Source organism: Fundulus heteroclitus, chromosome 20, assembly GCF_011125445.2.
Source record: "Fundulus heteroclitus isolate FHET01 chromosome 20, MU-UCD_Fhet_4.1, whole genome shotgun sequence".
In the NCBI taxonomy this organism is placed as follows: Eukaryota; Metazoa; Chordata; class Actinopteri; order Cyprinodontiformes; family Fundulidae; genus Fundulus; species Fundulus heteroclitus.
In genome coordinates this window covers 42,931,545-42,948,888 of record NC_046380.1, presented here as the reverse complement: position 1 = coordinate 42,948,888, position 17,344 = coordinate 42,931,545, and the positions used below count along the sequence as shown (strand labels likewise).

General features: G+C 39.7%; 1 protein-coding gene across 2 annotated transcripts in view; it reads left to right on the top strand.

Moving 5' to 3' along the window:
• The window catches only part of LOC105920400 (calcium-dependent secretion activator 1), a 710,204-nt gene that overhangs the window by 443,186 nt on the left and 249,674 nt on the right, over nucleotides 1-17,344 (top strand). The window contains exons 18-20 of one of the 2 annotated variants that reach the window (XM_036151653.1): nucleotides 14,601-14,707; nucleotides 15,080-15,088; nucleotides 17,091-17,247. In XM_036151653.1, coding sequence (XP_036007546.1) covers nucleotides 14,601-14,707; nucleotides 15,080-15,088; nucleotides 17,091-17,247 — 273 coding nt within the window. The remainder of the gene's footprint in view (nucleotides 1-14,600; nucleotides 14,708-15,079; nucleotides 15,089-17,090; nucleotides 17,248-17,344) is intronic. The other variant, XM_036151654.1, reaches the window with a different exon arrangement.

Genomic DNA, 17,344 nt, shown 5'->3' with positions numbered 1-17,344 from the left:
TCCTCTCCATCTTCCCCGCATGGGTGGCCCCCCTCTTCCTCTTCCAGTCATCACGTGCTGGGGACCTGTTCCCTGATTTAGATGCACATGGATGGGAGGGACCTGTTGAGTTTGGGCCCCTCCTGCAGGTGGTGCTGTTTGATACTGCATCTGTTGTGTGGGTGGAGGGATAGTGGGAGATATCACTGGGGCTTGTACGACTTCACCTCCTGCTGGTCCACTCTCAACTGTGGGAGCGGCTGCCACTGTCAGTGCCGCTTGATGTTTAGGCTTCTCTCTCTCTTTCTTTGCTTTTGTTAATTCTCCAATTTGCAGTTGGGCCAACTTTGTGGCCAGCATCTTGCTTTGGTCTTCAAGCGCTTGTTTTTCAGCTCGGTGCATGTTTACATAATGTATGACATGCTCCGAGAACGCAGGCCAGTCCATTTTTATGAGTCCCACCACTCCATCCAGTTTGGCCTGTACTTCTTTGGGCATGGCACCTTTGACGTACATTTTAAATAGTGCCTTGGTTGATTCTTGCTCATCCCATTCACTTCCTGTCTCTGCTTTCCACATTTGTTGAAACTTGTGCAGAAACTGGGCTGGGCTCTCATCATCTTTTAGACATTCTTCTTTCAGCTTGGTTGGGTCTCTGCGTGAGGGGTATTTGTTTCTCAGGGCTTCCCATACTCGGGTTCTCATATGGTTAAAGGGTAACCCGTCACACCGGTGTCCGCGCATGACCCCTGGAAGCCCGGCCTCCTCAAACACTTCTTTGGCTGCCGAGTGTCCTGCCATTTTTATTAGCAGTGCTTTGATGTCTCCTGCTGCCAAGTTGATGCCCCCCCATGATTTCTTCTAGCTTTTCTATCCATCTGTCTGCTCCGTCTGCCAGCGGCGTCAGTCTTCCTGCAAGTGTTATCATGTCCATAAATGACCATGGCATGTATCGGTCCTCATTAGGTCCTTTGGATATTAAGGGCAGGTCCCGAGGTCTTACAGCTGGGCCCTTCCCGCTCTCTCTGGTCCTACTGACATAATGTGGGGATATTATGTCGTTCCCATCATCCAGACGTTCAGCTGTGTCCCACAGTTCCATATCTCTTTCTATTTCGTCCTCTTCCTCTTTTTCTGCTTCTGTGAGCATCGCTTTGATGAGCTGGTCAGAATGGTCCGCAAGGTCAATCTGGGCTGCCTCCTCCATACGCTGCTCAACCTCCTTTCTTTGCTTCTCCTCTCGTTGCTTTCTTGCGCACCTTTGTAATTCCTCTAGGTTTTCCTCATATTCCCTTTCTTCTTTTCTCCGTCTTTCCACCTCCTCTTGTTCCTCTTTTTTTCGCCTTTCTGCTTCCCTTTGTCTCTCCATACGTTCCCTTTGTTTCCCCCAGCTGCGGACTAATGTAAGGCGCTCCTGCAATTCCTCCAGCTCTGCGGTTGTTCTTTCTTCCACCGATTCTGACCTTACTTTTGGATTTGATTTTTTACGTGCCTGAGGGAGAGTCGTGGGCCATTCGACTGATGCGGGCAAATGAGCCCTAGGAGGTGTCAGTGGGCTGGAGCATGCACTATCCTCCTCTTCATCTAACGAGCAGCTTGGTATCTCTTCTTGGCTTATATTTCCCCATTTTTCCTGCTTTCTATCTCTTTTACCTTTTTCTCCCTCCCCCTTGTTATCCATTACTAATTTTAACCTCCCCGTGATTTTACCCCTACTAATTTGATCTGTACATAATGGGTACTGCCCTGCTGCTGCAGGATGATAAGGAGGTGGCTTGGAATCAGTATACTCAGGTGCTGTTGGGTTTTTATTACTTTCGACTTTAAAATATCGCAAGATATCTCTCTGTTCAGCATGTTTCTGTTTTTTACGCAACTGCGTTTGGTCATTTCTCGCATCGTTATGCCGCAGCCTTTCTTCTACTTCATCATAGCATAACGGGTCAAAGCTGCCTTCTATAGGCCAGCGATTTTTACCAGATGTTATCTTATGCCATTCTATCATGCATTTTTGAATTTTGCGTTTGTTAGAAGGATGTGTTATCATTACTAATTTAGCAGGCGTCATTTCCTTAGTCTGTTTGCTCACGTTGGTTCCCATGGCACTCAGCAGTCAGCAGACACTGTGGCCTGTGTCTTTTTACTTAGGGCTGAACGATTTTGGAAATAATCTAATTATGCTTCTCCTTGCTTCTGTAATTTTAATGTGATTATTTCCGATCTAATTTTACTCATATACCAATAATAAATCTATTTGTTTCCTTGCTGTGCAGCTCAGTTTCTAAAAGACTCACAGCATCTAGATTCAGAGCAACAATGATTGTATTTTAGCCTAAATATATTTTAACCTAGGTTGCAATTTTTGACTTTCCTCTACATTAATCGTAGGTAAAGAAAGAATGGCCTATAACTAAAGATGTTTGTACACGAGAACTGGTTACAACTAGAACCTTTATTGTTTCTATTAATCAGAATATTTTTCAAGATCAGAATATTATTCAAGATAATTAGAATGTTATTCAAGAGAATAGCTTTTAGTTGATTTGGACATTAATTTTTTGTTAAACTTAACATGCAGCCTACAGGCAATTTTAGCTTTAAACTAATTGACCTGTATTTTTACGCTACGTATGATTATAGAGACTTCCAAATTCAGCAATAAAATTAGATTATCTCACTGCTGCTACCGCCTTTCCTTTTTATGTGGAGGCAACCCCACTTTTAACGTTTTACCAACACCTAATGGACACGTCTAATTCTCTAATTGTTAGTAGTTACAACTCGTAGACGCTGTGATCTTGGAAATTGCGTTTATATTAAGACTGCTATTAATTGTCCAGCCCCGCTATTTACTAATCTTTTTAGTCCCTATTTTGTTTGATTTTATCGGGTCCTGCTCTTTCCAATATAGATTTTTCCTATTTTTTAACGTTTTATCTTTTTCAATCTGTTATATTTCAACAATTTAGACGTTTTATCTTTTCCAATCTGTTATATTTCAACAATTTAGGGTCAGGGTATTTCTGTTATGCTAGACTTCTTTGTTTTATCCTTTGTTTTATAATTTTTATTATATACTCTACTACTACCAACCTTTTATCTATTATTATAGATTATTATAGTGGCTGACGTCACTTCCTGTTTGCGGTAAGGCGTATTGTATCACATCCTGTTTTCACTGCGTGAGCAACGGTTTGTTGCTCCAGATTCTCTCGCTTTTATCTTTAATCTCTTTGCTGTAACATCTGTTTCTAACACATAAGCACTTTTAAAACATTTTCTGTTGCTGCACATCACGCTTGGGAACTCCTCGTGTTTCACGGTTTGCTCTCTTGGCGTGGTAGAAGGGCGCTAGCCTAGCTTTAGCCTAGCCTAGCTTTAGCTCCACAATGGCTTCCTCTCCTACTATTACTTCAGCTTCTCCGTCTCTGACTAAGTCTCCCCTTATCTCCTGCTCTCTGTGTCAGATGTTTAGCTATTCCTCTGCCTCCTTTAGTGATAATGGTACTTGTAATAAATGTAGTGTTTTTGTAGCTTCGGAGGCGAGGGTGTCAGAATTAGAGTCCCGGCTCCGTGCTATGGAAAGACCAGCTGATAGCCGCCCCTCTGCTAGCGCGGAGCCACATAGACATAGCGTTAGTTCACTTAGTGGTCCTCCAGAAGCACCCGAGCAGCCGGGTAAGCAGGCCGGCTGGGTGACAGTTCGTAGGAAGCATAGCGCTAGATTTCAGCCCCCAGTTCACCACCAACCCGTCTGCGTTTCAAACAAATTTTCCCCACTCAGCGACACACCCGCTGAGAAGCCGATCCTGGTTATTGGGAGCTCAATAGTCAGAAACGTGGCACTAGAGACACCAGGGACCATAGTTAAATGCCTGCCAGGGGCCAGAACGGGCGACATAGAATCTTACCTAAAACTGCTGGCTAAGGATAAGCGTAAATACAGTAAGATTGTTATTCACGCTGGCGGTAATGACACCCGATCACGCCGATCGGAGGTCACTAAAGTTGGTGTTGCTTCGGTGTGTGAGTTTGCTAAAGCAATGTCGGACTCCGTAATTTTCTCTGGTCCCCTGCCTGATTTGACCAGTGATGACATGTTTAGCCGCATGTCATCATTCAACCGCTGGTTGTCTAGGTGGTGTCCTGAAAACGACGTGGGCTACATTGATAACTGGAGAACTTTCTGGGGAAAACCTGGTCTGATCCGGAGAGACGGCATCCATCCTACTTTGGATGGTGCAGCTCTTCTTTCTAGAAATCTGGCCGGATTTATTAGTCCTCCTAAATGCTGACAACCCAGGGTCCAGACCAGGAAGCAGAGCCGTAGTTTAACACACCTCTCTGCAGCTTCTGTACTGTTACCCATCCATTATCCTATTGAGACGGTGTCTTTCCCACGGCCAAAACTTAACAGATCAAAAACTTATCTAAAAGGAACAAATCATAAAAACCTAATAAAAATCAATACGGTTCACCTTGAACCTAAAAATAAAACAATTAAATGTGGTCTATTAAATATAAGGTCTCTCCCTCCAAAGACTTTGTTAGTTAACGAATTGATTTCTGATAAACAGATTGATTGGTTTTGTCTCACAGAAACCTGGCTACAAGAGGACTACGTTAGTATAAATGAGTCAACTCCCTCCAATTATTCAAATTTCCACATTCCCAGATCTGTGGGAAGAGGAGGAGGAGTGGCAACCATCTTTCAGTCTGATTTATTATTTAGTCCCAGGCCAATAAATAACTACAGTTCTTTTGAACATTTAACCCTCAGTTTCCCTCATCCAAACTGCAAAGCAATAAAACCTCTTCTGTTTGTTGTTTTGTATCGTCCACCAGGCCCTTACACTCAGTTTTTGGATGAGTTGTCAGATTTCTTATCTGATTTGGTGTTAAATACTGATAAGGCTATTATAGTGGGTGATTTTAACATCCATGTTGACACAGAATGTGATAACCTTAGTGTAGCCTTTAAAACTATCCTAGATTCAATTGGTTTTGCTCAAAATGTGCATAAACCGACGCACTCTTGGCTCCATACTTTAGACCTTGTGCTGACATATGGCATTGATTGTGAAGAATTAACAGTATTTCCTCACAACCCTGTCCTATCTGATCATTTTTTAATAACATTTGAGTTTAATCTAACTGAGTTCTCCACCCCCAAAAGAGGGTTCCATTATAGTAGATCTTTATCGGATAATGCTGTATCAAAACTTAAAGAGTCTGTCCCCTTTTTAATATCCTCCGTATTGCAGAAATGCCCTGTAGATGGCAGCAATGTTGTTTCTTCCAATTCACAAATAGATGTCTTTGTAAACGGTATGACTTCGTCATTGCGTTCTGCATTAGACAATGTAGCTCCCTTGAAAAAGAAGGTGATTATTCACAGGAAGCTGGCTCCTTGGTTTAATTCAGAGCTGCGTTCCTTGAAGCACAATGTTAGGAAATTGGAGAGAAAATGGCGCTCTACACACCAAGAGGAATCCTACTTAATCTGGAAGAACAGTCTATTGTTGTATAACAAGACCCTTCGCAGAGTTAGAGCAGCATATTTTTCATCATTAATTGAGGAGAATAAGAATAATCCTAGATTTCTCTTCAGTACAGTTGCCAAACTTACCCAGAGCCACAGCTCTGTTGATCCATCCATTCCCTTAGCTCTTAGCAGTAATGATTTTATGGGATTCTTCATAAATAAAATTGATTCCATTAAAAATAAAATAATTGGCATCCTCCCAAACATGATTACCTCATCCTCAGTAAGTGAGGCAGCATTGGAGGAATCCTTAGAACCTGCGCAGTGTCTGAACTGTTTAAAAGCAGTAGAGCTTTCTGAGCTATCTAAAATTTTAGCTTCATCTAAACCTTCTACCTGTATGTTAGACCCAATCCCAACCAAGTTGTTTAAGGAGGTATTCCCTCTGATCAGTGGTCCTATTTTAGACATGATTAATCTATCCTTAGTAAATGGATATGTACCACAGGCTTTTAAAGTAGCTGTTATTAAACCTTTACTTAAGAAACCATCTCTTGATCAAGATGAGTTAATAAATTACAGACCTATATCTAATCTTCTTTTCTTATCTAAAATTCTTGAGAAAGTAGTTGCTAATCAACTATGTGAACATTTACAAAGTAATGACCTACTTGAGGAGTTTCAGTCAGGCTTCAGAGCTCATCATAGCACTGAAACAGCTCTGGTGAAGGTCACCAATGATATTCTCATGGCCTCAGATAATGGACTTGTGTCTATACTTGTCCTGTTAGATCTCAGTGCTGCATTTGATACAGTTGATCACAATATTCTCCTACAAAGACTTGAGCATACTGTAGGGATTAAGGGAAAAGCATTAGGCTGGTTTAAATCTTATCTGTCGGACAGATTCCAGTTTGTTCATGTTAATAATAAATCTTCCTCAAACTCTAGGGTCACTTGTGGAGTACCACAGGGTTCAGTCCTTGGACCAATTCTATTTACTATATATATGCTTCCGATTGGCAAAATTATCAGACAGCATGGGATTAATTTCCACTGTTATGCTGATGACACTCAGCTATATTTATCCATAAATCCTGATGAATCCAATCAGTTACTTCGACTGCAGTTATGTCTTGATGACATCAAAAGCTGGATGACTTTAAATTTCCTGCATTTAAATTCTGACAAGACAGAAGTTGTAATCTTTGGGCCAGAGTCTTCAAAAAATAAACTTCTTAATCAATCCCTTAATCTGGATGGCATTAACTTGGCCTCTGGTAATAAAGTTTAAAAATCTTGGTGTTGTTTTCGACCAAGACATGTAATTTAAATCCCATATTAAACAGGTTTCCAGAGTTTCCTTTTTTCACCTCCGGAATATCGCCAAAATTAGAAACATTCTGTCCAGGAGTGATGCTGAAAAACTAGTCCATGCATTTGTTACTTCAAGGCTGGACTATTGTAATTCTTTACTGTCAGGAAGTCCACAAAATGCAGTTCGAAGTCTTCAGCTGATTCAAAATGCTGCGGCAAGAGTTCTGATGAAAATCAACAAGAGGGATCATATGTCTCCAATTTTAGCTTCCCTTCATTGGCTTCCTGTTAAATCAAGAATAGAATTTAAAATTCTCCTTCTAACGTATAAAGCCCTTAATAATCAAGCTCCATCATATATCAGAGCTCTGATTACCCCGTATGTTCCTAACAGAGCACTTCGCTCTCAGACTGCAGGTCTGCTGGTGGTTCCTAGAGTCTCTAAAAGTAGAATGGGAGGCAGATCCTTTAGCTATCAGGCTCCTCTCCTGTGGAACCAACTCCCAGTTTTGGTCCGTGAGGCAGACACCCTATCTATTTTTAAGACTAATGTTAAAACTTTCCTTTTTGACAAAGCTTATAGTTAGAGTGGCTCATACCCTGAGCTATCTCTATAGTTGTGCTGTGATAGGCCTAGGCTGCTGGAGGACATCAGGGTCTAATGTTCTCACTCTACTGATTTCTACTGTTCTTCAGTCTACTGTTCTCCAGTTTTGCATTGTATTACATTGAAATGACTTTCGTCATTTCAGCTTTTAACTTTTTGCTCTCTCTCTTTTTCTTCATAGTAGGTACACCTGGTCTGGCGTTCTGTTAACTGTGACATCATCCAGAGAAGACGGCTCACCCGCTACTACCATCTAATGTAGAACAGATTACTAGATCAATGTGTGCTTCTGTGCTTTTTTGTTTCTCTTGTTGTGTCTCTGTTCTGTCTTCTGTAACCCCAGTCGGTCGAGGCAGATGACCGTTCATACTGAGCCCGGTTCTGCCGGAGGTTTTTCCTTCCCGTTAATGGGTGGTTTTTCTTCCCACTGTCGCTTCATGCTTGCTCAGTATGAGGGATTGCAGCAAAGCCATGTACAATGCAGATGACTCTTCCTGTGGCTCTACGCTTCCCCAGGAGTGAATGCTGCTTGTCGGGACTTTGATGCAATCAACTGGTTTCCTTATATAGGACATTTTTGACCAATCTGTATAATCTGACCCAATCTGTATAATATGATTGAACTTGACTTTGTAAAGTGCCTTGAGATGACATGTTTCATGATTTGGCGCTATATAAATAAAATTGAATTGAATTGAATTGAATATTATCTTACCTTCTATGTTTTATTGCTATAGTTTGTTTTTATTCTACACTTTGTTTCTTACGAATATATATATGTATCCTTATCACTGCCAATTTATTATTTATTATTATTTTATTTCTATGTATTATTGTTATAGTTCCCCTTCCCCTTATTTCCCTTTTAACAATTAATCTACACTCTACATAAACTAAAACAGACAGACATAAATTTATGTTTCGCTTAAGCTTTAGCTCTCACCTATGCACTTCTTGTGCTTTACTCTGCGGGCCTATATTATTCTTACAATAACTTTCCTCACTGTCTCTTACAGTGGCACACACGTTTTTCCCAGCTTCCAGGCCTCACTTCCTTGCTAGGCAAGTGAGGGACGTCTCCTTCAAGCGGTACTTCTTACACTGGACTATCGCTTAGCCAGGCCTCTTTAATCATCAATACTTTCGCACAACTTCATAGAACACTTCGACTATCACTTAGTCACCAATACTCTTATTCTGCCACAGATATGAACCATACACTAAATGCATCCACTGCTCCGAGCGGCTGTCTCATCAGACTTATGTCAATCACTTTGACCGGTCTGTCCCTACTTCTCTAACAATTGTCTATTCAGACACAAAACAGTTCTTACATCAATCAATATCTTAAGCAAAAATGCATAACATCGCTTGTTATGATTAACCCAGCTGCTGCACAGGATATTTCATGCATCACTCAATACTTCGAACAAAAATGCATCAGTTTTTCGTTAGCCATATATTCATGCACATATACTTTTTTCATTAATTGATACCTTAAACAAAATTGCAGCAGTTTACATTAGCCATATATTCAACACTTTAAACAAACAAGCAGCCACATACAATTAGCCATATATTCACATACACATAAAACAACAATGCAGCCACATACACTAGCCATACATTCACATACACACCTTAAACAACAATAGCCATACTTTCACTCATACATATTAGACAATAATGCTGCCACGTACAATAGCCATACATTCACACACACACACACACACACCTCTGGACCGCTCTCCAGCCTATTCTGTTTTTCTTGTATGTTTTTTTTTTATAAATTCTTCTTGTTATGTTATTGTTTTGTATATGTTACTAAATTTAGACTGCTAGGTTCTTTTAGGAGAGCTGTGTGATACCTGACATCCACCAGCCGCCTGCCGGAGGCCGGTTCCCCACAAATTTAGACAATTATAACAAATTAGTATCTCACCTGTATTGGTGGATTTTTAAGGGCCCTTGGGGTTCCTGGCGTCCAACCGGTGGCAGCAGTCGTCCGGGATCACGCTTCCTCCTGGCTCGGCTCGCCAAAATGTTGTGGATGGGCCTCCCCACAACGTAATAATTTGTACTAAGTCCTTCAAAAATTCTAAGTTCTTGGTAAGGCAGTTAAAAATATCCAACAGTAGTCAAAAAGTGAACAAAGGTAGCTGAGTTTCGGTCCAGGGTGGTTTATTGCAACAACACAAGACAACCACACATGAGATGCGTTCCGGACAACATCTGACAGCGTACAGAAAGTGGTCTGCTTATATACATTCTCTGTGTCTTGGGGCTCCTCCTTTGAGCCCCTCCCATTTTTACATATTTTCCATTGCTTTTTCCACGGATATCTTTGTTATTTTTTTTACCTATCAGTGGAAACTTCCCTAGGATGTACTTTTTTAAAAACATGGTTACACATCACAGCTCATTCCAGACATGGTCCCTCACTACTGCCCATTTCCATATGGTTACACGTCATTACCTTTTCCGAACATGGACCATGCATTTTCTGTGTTCATTTGCAGCCGTTCATGTTCTATTTTACATTGCAAATGGCTTGCTCTTTGACCCAGAGGTTTTTTCCAATGCCCTGGTTTGTTTCCATTGACCCTCTACCTCTTATTCTGGACTTGTAGCGTGACACACACATGTTTCTTAGGTGAATGTTACAGCACACCTTAAAACCATTGTGATAAGAGTATATTTTTTTATAAGATATTGATCCACTACAATTTTCATTGTGAGATATTAATCCACTACATTGTCAAAAAATATAAGAGAAATGCTTCTAAATACTCTTAAAAGGAACTTAATTGATGAGAGCAAACATTAAAACCCAGGCCAAACTGGAGCTGTTACTGTTATTAGTTGAGTCAGTTGCCCTGACAAAGTTCCTCCCTCCGCTGCCACCCACTTTTAACTGGGTTTTGATAAAAAAAGGAAGGATTCAAAAGTCACTTGCGAAGGGAGAGAGTTGTGCGCCTGTGAGACAACAGGTGAGCATGTGTAGCAGCAGATTTGAGGATGTGTTCACTGATTTGTAGTCAGTGGGAAATTTGGCACCAGTTGAACAAAGTTAAATATGTAATGAATTATTTTTTCAGGTGAAAAAAAATTCTGCACGTGAAAATGTTACACATAACTTCATACTGATTTAACGTTTGTTTTTTCTACAAGTGTTTAGTTGTATAACTTAAATTGTTGTGCTGTACAACCTCACATCATAATTTACAGGCGTTCACATCCAAAAATAGAACATTTTTTCTTCATAATTGCTCTCAAAGACCACTTCTATTCTTATTAAGGAAAGCAAATACATGGTAAATATATCGATATACTTTTGAAGGTGAGTTACAGGTAGAAAACAGATTAATGTGATTTAGCTTCACAATAAAACATACTTTTTCTAGAAGGAAACCCATGAATGCTGTGTCATACAAAGGATTAACTTAATTGCAGAGAGCAATTAGGTTAATCCTTCAAATACATTCTCACAAGAGTGCATAACAGCAGTGGTACAAAGATATTATTCACTAACAGCAACATTAGTGGAATAAAGTTTTTATCAATTTTTTGTGTTATATATTGTAAAATGAAAATAATATATATGATTTTATTAAATATAGTCTCTATTGGTTAATCATGTGGAGATATCGGTTCCAAAATGACTGTTGGCTCTTGAATTTTATCAAAGTATTCAAATGAAACTCTGCAAGCTTTGTGGTTCCTGACAAAACCAGCCATTGCCAGTTTTTCTTAAGATAATTTTCTCCTACATGGCAGGGCAGAAACTTGGATAGAGATAAACTTCTTACATTTGAATAGAAATGAGACAGAGGTTATTGTTTTCGGAAGAAAGAGAATGGACAAAGTGCTTGTCCCGGCACATATGGAATGCTTAATGAATCGTTATGGAACATGGGAGCTGGAGTCTGACAGCCACTGGATTCACCACCTTGGAAATGGGACCCATGAAACAAAGTGCCAGTTTACGATTATCCACCCAAAGTGGTAGATCCCTCGTGGAAAGCCAGAACTTTTGACCAACTTGGTTGTCAGGAGAAGGGATGTGTAGACAATTGCCATGGACTTCAGATTATTCTGTAATGCCAGAGAAAGAGGACTTGAAATTTCAGCCAAACACAGAGTGCTTGAAAAGGTTTATTTAAATAAACTTGCTGGAGGAAAACAGGAAACTGCCACGAGCACTCACAGGAACCACTTCTCAGAGTCCAGGTTTGGATATTGGGTCTGAACTGTGGTGATTTAGACTCCCTTGCAATCTAGCTGGCTCAAACCCTGTTGACCCGTTCCAGCGACGGGCAAGCAGTCATCAAAAAGGAATCCAGGGCAATACCAAGGAAAACCGTCACCTGAGATGGGGTCATCCTGCTGGTCTTCTCCAGGCCTTGCGGGCCAAGGTGACCCACATGTGCAACGACCATTTGCATATCCCAGACTGCCTGAGCATGGATTGAGGCACAGGGCAGGACCTGCACTCCCCATGCCTGCAGAGGGGAGAGGGCCACTGCCACACACCGGATGAACAACTGGGGTGAAAGTTAAAGTATGAACGGGAGGACCCAGAACTGAAAGCGTGTTCCCTGAAATGCAATGCAGTGAAACCACCAGTGATGCAGAGCAATGAGGATATAAAAATAAGCACGCGTCAAGTCAATCTATGTAAACCAGTTGCCTGGGACAATTGCTTGCAACACCTCCCTGGTGGTCAGAGGGCAGTGGATGACAATAATCCTGACCCAGCAAGGGCCAGAGGGCCACCGAGACATGGTGAACAGCGCCCACAAATCCGGGGTGCGGGCAGCCCAGCATTCAAGTTGTCTCGGGGTAAAAAAATGTGACTGCTGGCCCCAATGCATTGGCCCCTTGAAGGCCTAGGGGCACAGCAGCCAGATTGCACAGATCGAAAGGGGCATGAACACAGGTCCCCTGGCCACTGGCGAGCCAACAATTCAACAAAATAGGCAATCAAGCCAAACAATGAGAAACTGTCGGAAAAATAGAGGAGAAACCAGCAGGACTCACCGCAAGCAGAAATCGCTACCGGTGACAGTTTTTTATTTTGTCAGATGTGACAAAATAAGGCGAACAGTGAAACACCTTCACCGAACTCAGCCGGAGCAGGAACATTTTTTATCAAATAATACATCATAAAGAGTAAAACTTACCAGCAGCTGGAAAACAACGGTACTTAGGAGAAAACCAAAGCAACTTGTCCAAACCCTGGAGGGCGAGGACCCCTCTGACCAGAGATGGCCACAAGGCTACAAGCACCAAGCAGAAGCAGTAGCTGCAAGAGCATGCACTCAACAAACCTGCGTGAAAGTAGATGAAAAGGGACTGAGCTTCTGGTGTGAAATGACAATATAGACTCACGTAGATCACCAGTAGATCGCAAGTGACTGTGTTGTCATTAATTCTCAGCCTGTGCATGCGCACTGCAAGGTGATGTCTTCTGTCACCTACTCTACTTACTCTTCACGCAACCTTTAACAACAGTAACATATTTGTCACTTGCTAATAATATCATGCTGACAATACCGCCATCCTACATGGAGGATGTCTAGGATCTAAACTAGTGTTATGACAACAATAACCTGGTCCTTAACATAGCATACCAAAGAGATTATGAGGGACTTTGAGAGATCTGAGCCCTCAATCCTGTATACTTATGGAAAGAAGGTGGAGATGGTGGAATAGTGCAAGTTTAATAAGATCTACCTTTCTGCTGAAATCACCTGGTACACAAACATTTATTGCCACATGGTGTAAGTATAATAGAAATACTTCATTGTCAAGCTATATCAGGCCTCCTTTAAAATCTTAGTATTGTAAGCTGAATTGATATGAAATGACTTTGGAATAATAAGGTAAATGGGTAAGATTCGGTGTATTTATTGACTTGAATCAGATTTTTTCTTATTTAACGTGTCTTCGTGCACCATCCACCAAGAATAGGCTGAAAAGCCTGGTTATTGTGTAACATACAGTATGACTGAATACAACTTGAAGTTCATGATCATCCATCCAAATCACTCCAGTCTCAAATAATACATTTTTTACTTTTAGAGTCCTGGCCTGCCTTTTATGCCTGCTAACTTCACTGTTCCCTTGTAAGTGATAAAACTTACCTTGCTGTTCTAATATCTGAGAGTAATGAATGAAGTGAAAGCACTGTTTTGTATTATGGTGTTACTACCTCAAATTCCATTATCTGCCTTACAGACCTTATCTAAATCATATGCATTCTAACACTTTGAAATTCATTCTCATCCTTATATCATGGCCTTTTACTTACAGAAGTTAGACTATTTTCTGGCCATAGTATAATTATACATCTCACTGAACACACTGAAGGTGTGGAGCTCAAACTTTCATTTATGGTAGCCTATATTGATGAGCCAACATACCATGACCATTTCTGAGTAGCACACAAAATTATTGGGACTAATCAACATTGAACTACTTGTTCAATTCAACCTTTGGGTATATACTACAATCAATACTACATGATTAGTGTTCATTGTTGCTGTTTATGTCCCTCGTCATGTCCATGCTTTTGTTAGAGGATTTCATCACTGTTCTGTCAAAAAAAAAAAAAAAAAAAAAAAAATATATATATATATATATATATATATATATATATATATATATATATATATATAAAGCAGTTTTTCTTCCTTTTGCATTCTAGCCTATCATGTAGATTAATATTACAGTCATTATATCTTCCCAACAAATCACAAACGCAGACCCGGGAACGCTCCATTACCAAGCTCTGCCCCCTCAAAGAGTTCAGAGAGCACGTGTTTTTTTTGTTTTTTTTTACTTGCAGTTTTGGTAAAAAGTTGGTTGAATAAAGGGTTGAGTTTGAGTTCATTATTTGTGTATTCTTTATCTAAAAATAAAGTCACTAAGCAACAGCATAAAATGGCCCGGACTACACTTAAAATAAATGTTTTGAATTTTTGATGATTATTGATTATTTCATGTTGGTTTTTAATATAAATACATGAAAGTAAGTTTGAGGCTAAATATCAGCCACTTTTGAGAACAGCTAATTCCATATTCTTCAGTGACTTAATCGTTGAAATCCAGTACTGGTTAGTCAATTAGACAACATCCATTGCATGCTCACATTATCTGGAATCTGTGCTTCCGGAAGAAAAACTGATATTTTTAACCTTTGTACTACAGAAAATGTAGGCCGGTTAGTCACCCCAGCCAAAAAGCTTGAGGACACTATCCGCTTGTCCGAGCTGGTCATTGAAGTGCTTCAGCAGAATGAGGAACACCATGCTGAGGTTAGTGTGCTGTTAAGCATCTGCAACTATCCACACCTCCTTTATGTGTAAATTCTGCATGTCTTATCTGCAAAATTTCCAGCTACTAATTTTTGTAATGCCTGCAATATGTTTGTGATGAACACTTGTCAAAGTCACCCAAAACATCAACAAAACTGATTTTTTTTACTCTCCAAAAATTGAGTAAAAAATAAAAAACATATATAATTACAACTTAGAGACCTTATCTCTACATTGGCATTGAATGTTTCTTAAATTATTTCATTGGCTTTATAATTTTATAATTTTTATAATCTTAAAGAAAATGTATTAATTTCTTATCTGCTTTTCACTTTAATGTTTTATTTTGCTTGTGTGCAATATTTTGAACAGGGAAAAGAGGTATGTACTTAAGGTTATTATCTCCAATCCCCAGTCCTAGTCCCTCCTTGCCCTCTGCATGCACATAGAGATAAAGTTGTTTTCGGCAAGGATCCTATATGGTTACTACATGTTTACTGCTAGTCAAGTGCTTGTTCTATACTGAATCTGAAGGGAAAGCAGCATACAAAAGGACCAAGCACTTCAGCAGTATTGAAAACAGACCTTTGCTCTGAGAAAGCAAATTACAAAGTATGACTCTTGCTGCTTCATATCCATCTCTGTACCTGTTTTCAATGATTTACCCTAAATCCTTCCTGCTGAACACTGTGTTCTATCATGTTATTTACTGTGGCAAGATATCTTAAAAGGCTTAGAAATAAAATTGGGCCTGGTTCATGTTTCCTGACAATTCATGACCAGTTCCATAGAATCTATGTGAAAGTCATTAACCTGGTCAAATTATTTGAACACAGTTGTGAACAAATCCAGTGCCAAATTACCTTCTGTTCTGTAAATGTTTTAATATTTATCTCCATTATTGTTTTATACTCATAGTTTCAAGCCCTTCCTCCTAACCGCTTATGTAATTATTTGTTTTAGTTATAATTAGTGGATTTATTGAAAATGAATGAAAATGAATCCAAAATTGTCAAACAAAGCTTAGAACAGAAGACATTTTCACAAAAGTTTTGGTAAAAGTTCATAAAAAATTTATGCCTTCCATTTAGGAAATGTTTGAACAATTATCCCTAACCTATTAGTATTTACAAATTCACCATATAAAAAAAAATGTAATCTGAAAGTTCCTCCATCCAAAGTATGCATTCAAATCTTTGTGGACATGAATCTGGGTATCTTGTAAGTATATTTAGGCCCAAATGTATAATTTAAGCCCTATTTAACAGGTTTTTGCAGTTTAAACAAAAAACCCAGAACCCTTGAACAGCCAGTCTTAAAGAAAACATAGAAGCTTTAAGTTTTATTACTTTTAACTTTTTTCTTTGGTGTGATTAATCTGTATCTCATTTATTTACAAGATTTACCTCAAAAGATGATCAAAGCTCATGGAACTCTATAGTTGGACAGCTCTGCAACAAACTGTGTGCAAAGTTTCCATACATACAATTTTGTAGTAAATGTTTTAAAAACCAGCAATGTTGATTTCATCCAGATATTTTTACTCAGCTGTCATTGTATGTTTATATAACTAAATGTAATGCATATGAAACTCACTCAAGTTAGAGCAAGTAGTCACATATCCAACTTTGCTAAATCAAGTAATTGCTGTTAAGAACTCCTCTAGCAAGTGCATGTGCCCCCACCCATCCCACAACAATGAGTGCCATAGAAGCCATTCGGTACATTCACATCACAGTGTTAATAGCTTGATGTGACACTGTGGATCTTCAGATGTCTGTCCTAAGAGGCCCGTCACCAGCGGTGGTGCATGGACAATAGCGTATTTTTTTATGTGCATGAGAGTAGTGGAATTGCTGACACTTGCTTCACTGAATCTATTTAATAGAGAGATGTGTGTGTGACACACCTCGCTAGTTCCTTTCTTCTGACTGACTAACTGAAGGAGCTGTGGGTGAGTGTTTAAGTACCTCCCTACCATGCTTGTCAAGGAGCTTCTGGCCTCTTTCTTCAGTGGGCCTTAAGAAAAGCACGTCATTTTATGTGCCAAAAAGCTGCTGTTTGTGTTTCAAGTTGTGAGGAAGGCTTCCCTTGAGAACACATGATAGATTATTTAAATTAACAACATAATTTCACATGGTAAAAAGTAAAAGAGAATGCAAAAAGTCAATACTGCTGATAAGGGGAGTTACGTGACATTGTTAATTGTTATGTAAGATTTAAACTTAGACTGCATATTGTTAAACACTTATTAATAGAGAAGCACCTCTAATGAATTGGCTGATTTATTGCATTTTTGTCATCCTCAGCATCTTGACTTTCCTTTGTTTTCTGGATTCTGCATCCTTTTCCCCTGTCTGTCCCTTTTACATTCCATATAAAGGCCTTTGCATGGTGGTCGGACCTGATGGTGGAGCATGCTGAGACATTCCTGTGTCTTTACTCGGCCGATATGGATGCAGCCCTTGAAATTCAGCCACCTGACAGCTGGGACAGTTTTCCCCTTTTCCAGCTGCTCAACGACTTCCTGAGAGTCGATTGTGAGTGAATTACAAAATAATATATGCTATTACAACATACAAACCCAGCAGAAGGTCTTGTGTAGTTACAAATTTAGTTTAACATTTCATGGAGTGT